The sequence below is a fragment of the Denticeps clupeoides genome, chromosome 11, assembly GCF_900700375.1.
Source record: "Denticeps clupeoides chromosome 11, fDenClu1.1, whole genome shotgun sequence".
Taxonomy (NCBI): Eukaryota; Metazoa; Chordata; class Actinopteri; order Clupeiformes; family Denticipitidae; genus Denticeps; species Denticeps clupeoides.
The window spans coordinates 2,277,833-2,290,069 of NC_041717.1; the positions used below are offsets into that span (position 1 = coordinate 2,277,833).

General features: G+C 42.0%; 1 protein-coding gene across 3 annotated transcripts in view; it reads left to right on the forward strand.

Moving 5' to 3' along the window:
• Nucleotides 1–12,237, forward strand: part of ccser1 (coiled-coil serine-rich protein 1) — an 80,662-nt gene that overhangs the window by 1,044 nt on the left and 67,381 nt on the right. For all 3 annotated transcript variants that reach the window (XR_003751236.1, XM_028996101.1, XM_028996102.1), the window contains exons 2-3: nucleotides 157–1,316; nucleotides 9,267–9,451. Coding sequence is in view for 2 of the 3 variants with exons in the window: in XM_028996101.1 (XP_028851934.1) it covers nucleotides 182–1,316; nucleotides 9,267–9,451 (1,320 nt within the window). In the remaining variant the exon portion in view is untranslated. The remainder of the gene's footprint in view (nucleotides 1–156; nucleotides 1,317–9,266; nucleotides 9,452–12,237) is intronic.

A 12,237-nucleotide genomic window follows, 5' to 3' on the forward strand; every position in this document is an offset into this window, starting at 1 on the left:
CACCAAGGGTGATGGTTAAAAGCAGAGGACACATTTCACTGTGTGCACCGTGTGCTGTGCTGCTTTGTGTCTCAAGTGACAATCACTTCGCTTTTATCGTTATATTGAAATAAAAAAGCTAGAATAGAATAACTTTTTCTTTTTTTGTTACTTCAGACTGATTGACCCCTGCGGAACCTTGATGGGCGAATCAGGGCCGCGCCGTTCCACCCTCGTCTCCAGGCTGCCCATATTCCGGCGGAGTGCAAGCAAGAGGCAGGAATCGCTCCCGTCGTCCCCTTCCTCAGCAGCCGTGGGCAATGGCGTCCACACCTCGTCTCCGTCCAGCACCAACTCCAGCTCCAGCAGCACCGGCAAGCGCCGCAGCCTGTTCCGCACCCCTTCCATCAGCTTCCACAGCAAGAAGAGCAGCGAGGCCCGCATCGACCCTGCCCAGATATCTCTGGATGGCCAGAGCCAGACGTCAGAACTGGGTCTTGGTGATGCATCGCAGGCCAAGTCCCGCCATTCGTTTGGGTTCGGTGGCCACCGGCATAAGAAGATCACCCGTTCCCAGACTGAGGACTTTGAGAAATCGTCCACCAACCGGAACGTGTTCATTAACTGCATTAGCTCAGGAACCAATGAGGGGGACGACTCGGGCTTCCTGGATGACGCGAGCAGCAGGAGGTCCTCCAGACACAAGAAGCAGCTGCTACCCAAGTCCTTCTCTGCGCATCACCGGTTTTCCAAGAATGCCTCCCATGTCACTGATGCTTGCAAAACCCTGGAAGGCAACCTGGAGCCTCCTAGGGTTGGGACGCCAGGCTCCTGGCCGGGTGAACTTGTAGAAAGCTCTCTGCAGTCTCCCATGATCTCAGAGGATCGCACCACTGCGGTCACCCCCTCTGAATTCGTTCATGTTACTGAGGACTCCGTATCAGAGGTAGAGGCCCTGCCTCCCCCGACTCCTGCCGCCCCGCCGGAGGAAGGTCCCGATACGGTTGCCACCCCACAGCAGACGCCCTGCCCTCCTGAGCTGCCTGCCCCCGAAAAGCCCCCACTGCCAGATACCGACAGCCCAGCGCTCTCGCATGGCGAGGCCAGTGCCGTGACTATGGAGCCGGCTACGCTTCAGACGGTGGCGGAGGTCAAGCCGGAACCTGAACAGTCAGAAAACAGTGAGAACAGTGAACAGGCCCAGAAGTGGAGCGAAGATGGAAGCTCGAACCAAGAGCTGAGGGAAAGGAGGCCGAGGAGCTCCGTCCTCAAACAGGAAGCAGGGAAGTGGAATAGACCCGAGGGCAGACCCAGCCACCTGAGGAAACCCCACACAGGTAAAATTTCTTTCATTTAATCCAGTCACACACATTTATGGTACAGATTTATTATGCGCTTTCACTCATTTCACTTTCACTGACACCCTGAAGAGAATATAAAGTGGTCTATCTGACCCAGAGGGCTGGTTTGGGGTCCACTGGTTTAATCGATGCTTTGTCTGATTGATGCTGTGTGGCTCTGTGTCATTTACTTTGAGGCAAGACTGGGTGATGTACCGATATTAAGTCTATATCTCTATATTTTCAAGCAGAAATAGACTGAGATCAAGTCTTTGCATTCAGCTGTGGTTTTAGACTTTATTAGTCTTAGTTATGTCCAGACTCATTTTTGTCTTTTCAAGTTTCAGTCAACTAAAAGTCTGAGCGTTTTAGTCTTATTTTAGTCAGAATTATCCATTAATATTTTAGTCTAGTTTTAGTCAACGAGAACTGATGACATTTTGTCTATTTTTAGTCTCTCTTTTTTTTGTAATGTAATTGTAATTAACCCAGACAAGTACCTAGTAGAACAGGAAAAAAACATTTTATAATTAAAACAAGGTTATCTTATTACTGTATTATTGTTAAATTATAGAGTCAACAATACTCTACATCCATTCCAGACACGGAACATGGTCTGATTTATTCCATTCTGTTTTCTGTTTAACATTCTGTTTTCTTTTCCACTTCATTGTAAAGAAAATGCGTCCAGAGATCGCTTCATCATTTTCTTTCTGTTCACACATCAGAAGTATCCTGAAATCTAATTAATGCCGCTGTCAATTGCATATTGCGGAATCTGTATGAATGGATGGGATACCGGGATATAATAATGTGATTTAAACGAGAGTAAATAAAGTCTTGACTACAGGGAGTGCAGAATTATTAGGCAAGTTGTATTTTTGAGGAATAATTTTATTATTGAACAACAACCATGTTCTCAATGAACCCAAAAAACCCATTAATATCAAAGCTGAATGTTTTTGGAAGTAGTTTTTAGTTTGTTTTTATTTTTTAGCTATTTTAGGGGGATATCTGTGTGTGCAGGTGACTATTACTGTGCATAATTATTAGGCAACTTAACAAAAAACAAATATATACCCATTTCAATTATTTATTTTTACCAGTGAAACCAAAATAACATCTCCACATTCACAAATATACATTTCTGACATTCAAAAACAAAACAAAAACAAATCAGCGACAAATATAGCCACCTTTCTTTGCAAGGACACTCAAAAGCCTGCCATCTATGGATTCTGTCAGTGTTTTGATCTGTTCACCATCAACATTGCGTGCAGCAGCAACCACAGCCTCCCAGACACTGTTCAGAGAGGTGTACTGTTTTCCCTCCTTGTAAATCTCACATTTGATGATGGACCACAGGTTGTCAATGGGGTTCAGATCAGGTGAACAAGGAGGCCATGTCATTAGTTTTTCTTCTTTTATACCCTTTCTTGCCAGCCACGCTGTGGAGTACTTGGACGCGTGTGATGGAGCATTGTCCTGCATGAAAATCATATTTTTCTTGAAGGATGCAGACCACTGCTTGAAGAAGGTGTCTTCCAGAAACTGGCAGTAGGACTGGGAGTTGAGCTTGACTCCATCCTCAACCCGAAAAGGCCCCACAAGATCATCTTTGATGATACCAGCCCAAACCAGTACTCCACCTCCACCTTGTTGGCGTCTGAGTCGGACTGGAGCTCTCTGCCCTTTACCAATCCAGCCACGGGCCCATCCATCTGGCCCATCAAGACTCACTCTCATTTCATCAGTCCATAAAACCTTAGAAAAATCAGTCTTGAGATATTTCTTAGCCCAGTCTTGACATTTCAGCTTGTGTTCAGCCTTTTTGACCTTGGCCATGTCTCTGAGTATTGCACACCTTGTGCTTTTGGGCACTCCAGTGATGTTGCAGCTCTGAAATATGGCCAAACTGGTGGCAAGTGGCATCTTGGGAGCTGCATGCTTGACTTTTCTCAGTTCATGGGCAGTTATTTTGCGCCTTGATTTTTCCACACGCTTCTTGCGACCCTGTTGACTATTTTGAATGAAACGCTTGATTGTTCGATGATCATGCTTCAGAAGCTTTACAATTTTAAGAGTGCTGCATCCCTCTGCAAGGTATCTCACAATTTTTGACTTTTCTGAGCCTGTCAAGTCCTTCTTTTGACCCATTTTGCCAAAGGAAAGGAAGTTGCCTAATAATTATGCACACCTGATATAGGGTGTTGATGTCATTAGACCACACCCCTTCTCATTACAGAGATGCACATCACCTAATATGCTTAATTGGTAGTAGGCTTTCGAGCCTATACAGCTTGGAGTAAGACAACATGCATTAAGAGGATGATGTGGACAAAATACTCATTTGCCTAATAATTCTGCACTCCCTGTAGTTTTCATTAACAAACTTGAATATTGTGAGCCATATTTAGTCTTGTTTTTCTTCATCAGTTATATTTCGTTATAGTTATAGTCACATGACCTGCATTTATGCCTCATCTCTTCTCGTGTTGTTCTTATCATGTCAAAAAGGTTTGTTGACAATACATTTTGCTGACGGAAACTACAGTAATTCGAAGGTGATCCTGATGAATGGTGTCTCCAACGGTGTAAGAGAAAGATCAAGTGAAGTATAATTGTGTGTTTGTTCGGATTTGATTTTGTAATATAGGAATATGTGTATAACAGTATTCAGACTTTTTTTTTTTGTCCATTCACTCACATGTGTTGGCAATCCTCCCAGCGTGCATGAGAACCCGGAGGACACCTGCTCAAACTAGTCGAGAGCAGGCAAATTCCAGACACTCTAAACCTTGAACCACCAAGCTTGCCAATCAAAATTTTCTATGCACGTATTTATGGAGGCATATTGGCAGTGGGTGGTCTTAAATCATCTGGCATGAGGATGCATGGCCTTGTTGCTTCTCCAACTTCAGTTTTCCAAATTTAGTTTCACAAATAGAATTTGTGAAATTTAGTTTCTCAAGTTATTTCATTTGCAGTAATTAAGAGAGACTTAAAAGTCTCCATGGTGCTTAAGGCTTTGCGCAAGGTTAGAAATCTAGGTATTTTTATAGGTATTTTCAGGGATCCATCAGGGTAGAGAAGAAAAGATCCACATGGACATCTACTCACAGAACATAGTAAAAAGACAATGACCAGATGAGAACAAGACACAACGAGGATACATTTATAGACATGACAACAGGTACACACAATCAGGGCATGCACAATGAACATCAAACTTCGGTTCGGAACATGGAACCAAAAGTGCCTCAAAAAGTGAGTTATGACAGTAACATTAAACAATTCCAACAGCTGATCTAATCTCAAATCTACCCAAATACAAATTCCTTTTTAGAATTGTTTATCCATTCAGTAGTTGCCTTTGCATTCCATTTTTATTTAATTTTTTAAAGTACTTTGAATCTGTGTACAGTCGTGGCCAAAGGTTTTTAGTAAGACACTGGTTTTCACAAAATTTGCTGGTTCCACTTTTATTATGGCATTTTGCATATATTCCAGCATGTTATGAAGAGTGATCAGATGAATTGCAAAGTCCCTCTTTATCATAGAAAAGTAACCCAAAATAACAATTTCTAGTGCTTTTCATCCCTGCCATAAAAGGACCTGCTCAGATCATTTCAGTGATCTTCTCATTAAGTGAGAGTGTTGATGAGCACAAGGCTGGAGATCATTCTGTCATGCTGATTGAGTTAGAATAGCAGACTGGATGCTTTAAATGGAGGGTGATGGTTGAAATCATTGTTCTTCCCCTGTTAACCATGGTTACCTGCAAGGAAACCCGTGCAGTCATCATTGCGTTGCATAAAAATGGCGTCACAGGCAAGAAAATTGCTCCTAATAAGATTGCACCTAAATCAACCATTTATCGGATCATCAAAAACTTCAAGAAGAGATGTTCAAGTGTTGTGAAGAAGGCTTCAGAAGGTGCTCAAGAAAGTCCAGCAAGTGCCAGGACCGTCTCCTAAAGACGATTGAGCTGTGGGATCAGGGTGCCACCAGTGCAGAGCTTGCCAATCAAAATGTTATATGCACGTATTTATGGAGGTATATTGGCAGTGGGTGGGCTTAAATCATCTGGCATGAGGATGCATGGCCTTGTGGCTTCTCCAACTTTAGTTTTCCAAATTTAGTTTCACAAATGTCATAAAGGCCGAATAGGTAGCTAGAGGTTCAGGTAACTAGCAGTTAGTTAATTTCTGTAAACACTCTCCATGCAATAATTATTATGTAGGGCCATAGAAATAAGGCCTTATGTCTCAAAAGTAAAATTTGGGACATCTGGGGGCCACAATGGATTGTTACGGTGTCATCTAGATATAATATGTAATTAATATGGTTGCTTAGATGGTTTTGTGGGAAAAAAGAGAAATGAAAGGATTCTGATTTGGGTCATGATACTGCCTGAAATTGAATTAGGAACGTTATTTGCACTTTTGATGCTTGTTCAGTGAAACAATGACACCTTTAGTTGGGATAAGTGATCAAAACGATTCACTCCAGGCAGTAATTATTATGATTATTTGTAATAATCTATTTCTGAAATTGTTATTATGAACAATGTTCTTCAGAAAAAAAGGTTTGAAACACCTTACATGTTTCAACAGTTGTTGACAACGTTCGTATGCAGTACTGTGTATAATTGTGAAAATATAAAATATTTTTAATCTTCCAAAAAGGGGCTCTAAAAATGGCACTATATAAAAGAACAAAACATGCAAGTAAATGTTGTGTAACTGACAGAGATCAGGATCTGTAATGTAACCTGACAACACCATTTTAGGGCAAGATGTTTTCAGCGAAGACCATTTTTTACCAGTCTTGTGTTGTATGTTTAGGCTTTATGTGTTTTTATGCATATTTTTTATGTTGGGTTCCACGCTTCTGTTTTGTAACTTTCGTGTATATACTCTTCTGCTTTTTTATTAGGCAGGTGACCTTTGCAGTTTGATGTTTTCTGTACATTTGCCCATATGTTATCAAATAAATAAGTGCCATGGCATAGTTGCCTGGTCAGTTTTTTTTTTATGCATTCAGTCGTGTTTTTAATGCATTAAAACTGGTTATTGATCACTACACTTGTTCTACAAGCACATCACAGGACACGTAAAGCTACAGTTCAGCTTCTTTGAAGTGACGTCTGGCATGTTTTACATAGACAACATATATTGTTAGCTTAAGCAGTGTGATGTGTTTATATTAAGATTGCCCCTAACAACCATTTTTCGGATCATCAAAAACTTCAAGCAGAGAGGTTCAAGTGTTGTGAAGAAGGCTTCAGGGCACCCAAGAACGTCCAGCAAGCGCCAGGACCATCTCCTAAAGATGATTCAGCTGTGGGATCGGGTTGCCACCAGTACAGAGCTTGCTCAGGGACGGCAGCAGGCAGGTGTGAGCGCATCTGCATGCACAGTGAGGAGAAGACTTTTCGAGGATGGCCTGGTGATAAGAAGGGCAGCAAAGAAGCCTCTTCTCTCCAAGAAAATCATCAAGGACAGACTGATATTCTGCTAAAAGTGCAGGGATTGGGTTGCTAAGGACTGGGGTAAACTTGTTTTCTCTGATGAAGCGCCTCAAGAAAACCATTCCAGCAGATTCTCCTGCACTTCAGGATCTTGCTATCTACTTGAACCTCTCACAGATTTCTCCTTCTGCAACTGTATGCAATATTGTAGTAACAATAGACAACCAACTCTCCTTCTCTACTCACATCACCAATCTTTCCCGGTCATGTAGATTCCTTCTCTACAATATCAGACGGATCCGCCCTTATCTATCAACAGGTCACCCAGATACTTATTCAGTCTCTAGTAATCTCACGACTGGATTACAGTAACACCCTTCTAGCAGGTCTTCCTCTGAATGCCATCCGGCCTCTACAACTACTACAGAATGCAGCAGCTTGACTGGTGCACGACTGGGTGGTGGAATGAACTTCCCCTCAAGGTTAGAGCAGCACAGACGCTGAATATTTTCAAATGGCAGCTTAAGACCTTCCTCTTTAGAGAATACTCAAACTAACTTGTAACCTTCTTATAGTCTGATTTATGCAAGAAAAAATACTACAGATTGAGTAAAATTATTGTATTCATAGTTTGAGTCCTAGTGAACCAGAACTGATTACTTAATTGATGGTAACACGAAATCACATTTTAAGTCACTCTGGATAAGGGAGTCTGCCAAAAGCCGTAAATGTAAATGTGAGTGCTGCCATCAGTCCTGTCTTGTGCCAAAAGTAAAGCATCCTGAGACCATTCATGTGTGGGGCTGCTTCTCATCCAAGGGAGTGGGCTCACTCACAGTTTTGCCTGAGAACACAGCCATGAATAAAGGATGGTACAAAACATCCTCCGACAGCAACTTCTCCCAACCATCCGAGAACAGTTGGGTGAAGAACAATTCCTTTTCCTGCATGATGGAGCACCATGCTATAAGACCAAAGTGATAACTAAATATCTCGGGGAACAAAACATTGACATTTTGGGTCCATGGCCTGGAAACTCCCTGGACCTCAATCCAATTGAGAACTTGTGCTCAATCCTCAAACAAAAGCCCACAAATTCTGACTGACTCCAAGCACTGATTATGAAGGAAATGGTTGCCATCAGTCAGGATTTAGCCCAGAAGTTGATTGACAGCATGTCAGGGTGAATTGCAGAGGTCTTGAAAAAAGGGTCAATTTGCCAATATTGACTCTTTGAATAAACTTGATGTAATTGTCAATAAAAGCCTTTGAAACTTATGCTTGTAATTATACTTCAATACACCACAGAAACAACTGACAAAGCTTTATGAATACCAGTATTTAAGTCATTCTCAAAACTTTTGGCCATGAATGTACTTGTGTATACCTTGCCTTGCTTTTAATTCTTTTTGCCTCACTTTTTCCAACACTCCATATTCACAAAATGAAAAAAAGTTTACTTGAGGTTTTGGCAAATTTATTAAAAAGAACAACAACTGAGAAATCACATGTACATAAGTATTCACAGCTTGTACTATGAAGCTCAAAACTGAGCTCAAGTGCATCCTGAAGACACCCTAGGAGTGGTTTCAGGACAACTGTGAATGTCCTCGAGTGGCCCCGCCAGAGCCCAGACTTTAATCTGATCGAACATCTCTGGAGAGGTCTTAAAATGGCTGTGCACCGACGCTTGCCATCCAACCTGATGGAGCTTGAGAGCTGGCCAAGGAAAGGTGTGCCTAGCTTCTGGCATCATATTCAAAAAGACCTGAGGCTGAAATTGCTGCTGAAGGTGCATCAACATTGAGCATTGAGCAAAGGCTGTGAATACATGGAAGTACATGGAATTTTTTCTGTTTTATTAATTTGAATAAATTTGAATAAACTTCAAGAAGTCTTTCATGTTATTATTATGGGGTGTTGTGTGTAGAATTTAATCCAATATGGAATAAGGCTGTAACATAACGAAATGTGGAAAAAGTGATGCGAAGTGAATACTTGCTGGATGCACTGTATATTTTGCTTCTATGATCTGTCAAGTCAGGTAAATGTGATGGATTGAAATAATTGAAAAAAATTATTCAAAAAAGAATACTAAGAACAGAAAATTCCATATAAGGACATGTTATCCTCATATAGCGACACCATCTCATCTTTTTGAGGCTGGCAAGTGTCCATGCTGTTTTAAAAAATGGTTAAATAAATTTCCCGTGCCATTCGTTATTCTTGACTTTCTTAACTAGCAACATGTTAGCCAAACAGCTGCCGATGAGGCAGTGAGGCTGAGGGTTTTGTTCATGGCAAGTTGCCCGACCTTCATCAAACACAGATAAACAGGGATTGAACATGTACAATCCGATAAATGTTTCAGCACGAACACAGGAGTGGCAACACACCAAAGAAAGGTTGCTGTTCGGATTTGTCGGGATCTGTTTGATGTGCTCTCATCATTACCTGTCCTGTGCTCTCCGCAGTGTCCATGTGCTGCAGCGTGAGCCCGTACCGCGAGGTGATCCGGTTAGAGCGGAGACTTCGATCTGCATCAGAAGGGGCGGGAGGTCCCCGGCTGCACCTCAACCTTAAAGAGCCTCACACCATGGAGGGTGGCACACTGCAGAAACAGAGAACCAACTCCTCCTCTTCCAAGCTCGGCAGCATGGTAAAATACATCTTTCTCTGGGGTGGAAGGATTGCACAAAATACATTTTTAATCATTGTAAAAGAAAACAGTGGATTTTGTGCACAAATGTAATATTTTTTAATTTGAAGTCCTAACAGGGCCAATTTTATGCATTAAGGATCAAATATATACACGCACCCAAGAAATGATTTTTACATATACTCATCATGGACATCTGTGACGAGTGTATATAAACGTCTGACTGAAACATCATGATCACGCCTTGTTCTTGTACGACACTTTATTTGGAACACCTATGTTTTAGTTATAGGCAGTATTCTTTGAGTTTTTTTTCTCTAAAATAAAAGACATACTGCGGCAGTTATTTGTTAAGTTTGTTACCTTCGTATATAGAAAAATACACTGTTTAAAAAAGGGAACTCATATTACACACACTCTAGTGGTAGCAGGAGACGGAGTCTACAACCCACACAAGTGGCTCAGGTAGTGCAGCTCATCCAGGAAGGCACATCAATGGTATGTGGCAAGAAGATTTGCTGTTTGTGTCAGCGTAGTGTCCAGAGCATGAAGGCGCTACCAGGAGACAGGCCAGTACATCAGGAGACGTGGAGGAGGCCATAAGAGGGCAACAACCCAGCAGCAGGAGTGCTACTTCCACCTTTGTGTAAGGAGGAACAGGAGGAGCACTGCCAGAGCCTGCAAAAGGACCTCCAGCAGGCCACAAATGTGCATGTGTCTACTCAAACGGTCAGAAACAGACTCCATGAGGGTGGTATGAGGGCCTGATGTCCACAGGTGGGTGGGTTGTGCTTACATCCCAACACTGTACAGCACGTTTGGCATTTGCCAGAGAACACCAAGATTGGCAAATTTGCCACTGGCACCCTGTTCACACTGAGCACATGTGACAGACGTAACCAGAGTCTGGAGATGTCGTGGAGAAGGCTCTGCTGCCTTTCTTTGGGAGGGCTGCACAGCCCTCCATGTGCTCGCCAGAGTGAAGTGACTGTCATTGTGAAACACACAGTGACACAAAGACATGTGTCCTCTGCTTTTAACCATCACCTTTAATGATCAGTGGGCAGCCATGACAGGCGCCCCTGGGAGCAGTGTGTGGGGACGGTACTTTGCTCAGTGGCAAAATGGCAGTTTGGGCCTGTTTCCTTATCTGCTAGGCCACCACTGCCCCAAGATCTCTCAGGATATCATCCCACACCTCATCAGGAGCATGCCCAGGCGATGTAGGGAGGTCATACAGGCACATGGAGGTCAAAAACTCTACTGAGACTCATTTCGACTTGTTTTAAGGACACTACATCAAAGTTGGATTAGCCTGTAGTGTATTTTTGTCACTTTAATTTTGATTGTGACTCCAAATCCAGACCTCCATGGGTTGATATCCATTGGATTTGATTTTCATCGATAATTTTTGTATGATTTTGATGTAAGAAACAGTTATTTAAAGAACAGCTTTCATCATCAGCTTTGGATAAAAGCATCTGCCAAGTAAAGTAAAGTAAAAAAATGTTCATGCATTCAGCTCTAGGATGCCTTATTCTTTTTTTTCTGCAGTGTATTCTTATTATTTTACATTTGTCTGGTTTCTGTATTTAGAACGAGAGGCCAAATTGAGACTTCCAGAGACTTAACTTGGTGGTAAAAGTGTAGTCTGTGTTGGTAGAGGCTAAATGGCTTAGTCAATCACACCTTCTCCATCGGATTACATTCTTACACAGGGAGACGTCCTAATCCTTTCAGGCCGTTGCAATATAGTAACAGTCAATTGCCAAAGCAGACAGTCTCCTTTCTGGTAGTTCAGTTCCCAGCATTTGTGCCTAGCACCCATTGAAACTCATTATGCAGAAGTTATTTTAATTTCATCTTCCATGACATATTTTGCTCTCCTGCAATTTTCAGGATATCACAGAGGACACTTCTGTGAAAGGAAAACCTGCTCATTTAAATGCTGAAGTGCTGCAGCTGTGAAGCAACTCCTGTATGTCATTTTAGGTTCAGATCAACACATGTCCTTGGACACATGAAATTAAAATATATAATACATTTTAAGAGTACATTAACTGATGCTGCTGTGTCTTCAGAGTGTTCACACTAATTTATATCATATTAAAGCTCCCCTATTGTGATTAGTGGCTAGGGTCTTAGTGTTCCCCTAGTACTGTATCTGAAGTCTATTTCCGAAATCTTTTAGGGAAGGGGTGGGAAATTCTCTGGGCGGACAAAGCATGAGAAACGGGAGGTAACCTCAAATTCCACATCCCACTGTCTGAGCTGCCGCTATCTGAGTGGCGAAGAAGAATGGCCAGAGCTCTCTTTACACATATCGCCATTTCTAGCCACTGCAGGACCATAGAGGGAAAAAAAGTGACATTTTCTTAATAGAGGATTTTTAACTTTACAAGCGACATGAAAGTGATTGCAGTCAGTGTGATACAAAGCAAGCACACAACCTGAATTTAACCCATGGTCCATTGTAAAGCCATTTACATGTTAAATTAATCATATTGCTGATCTTGTTGCAATGGCCGAGAGGAGATTTTTTTCAGTTTTGGGGCTTAAATCATCAAGAAATTGAGAGCATCATTTAGCCCCTTCAATTTTAAACTCTAAAATCAAAATTAAAGATTGTGTTCTGGATGACAAAGACGGGTAGTAAAATGATGTACAGCCTACTTGTATTTTCAGCATGCTGTTTGAATATTGCAGGAAGTCACCGGTCACGGTAAATCTGGAAAGGGACCTTGCTGGGTGATTCTGTGTCATGGGCAGCATATGCACAGATCTTA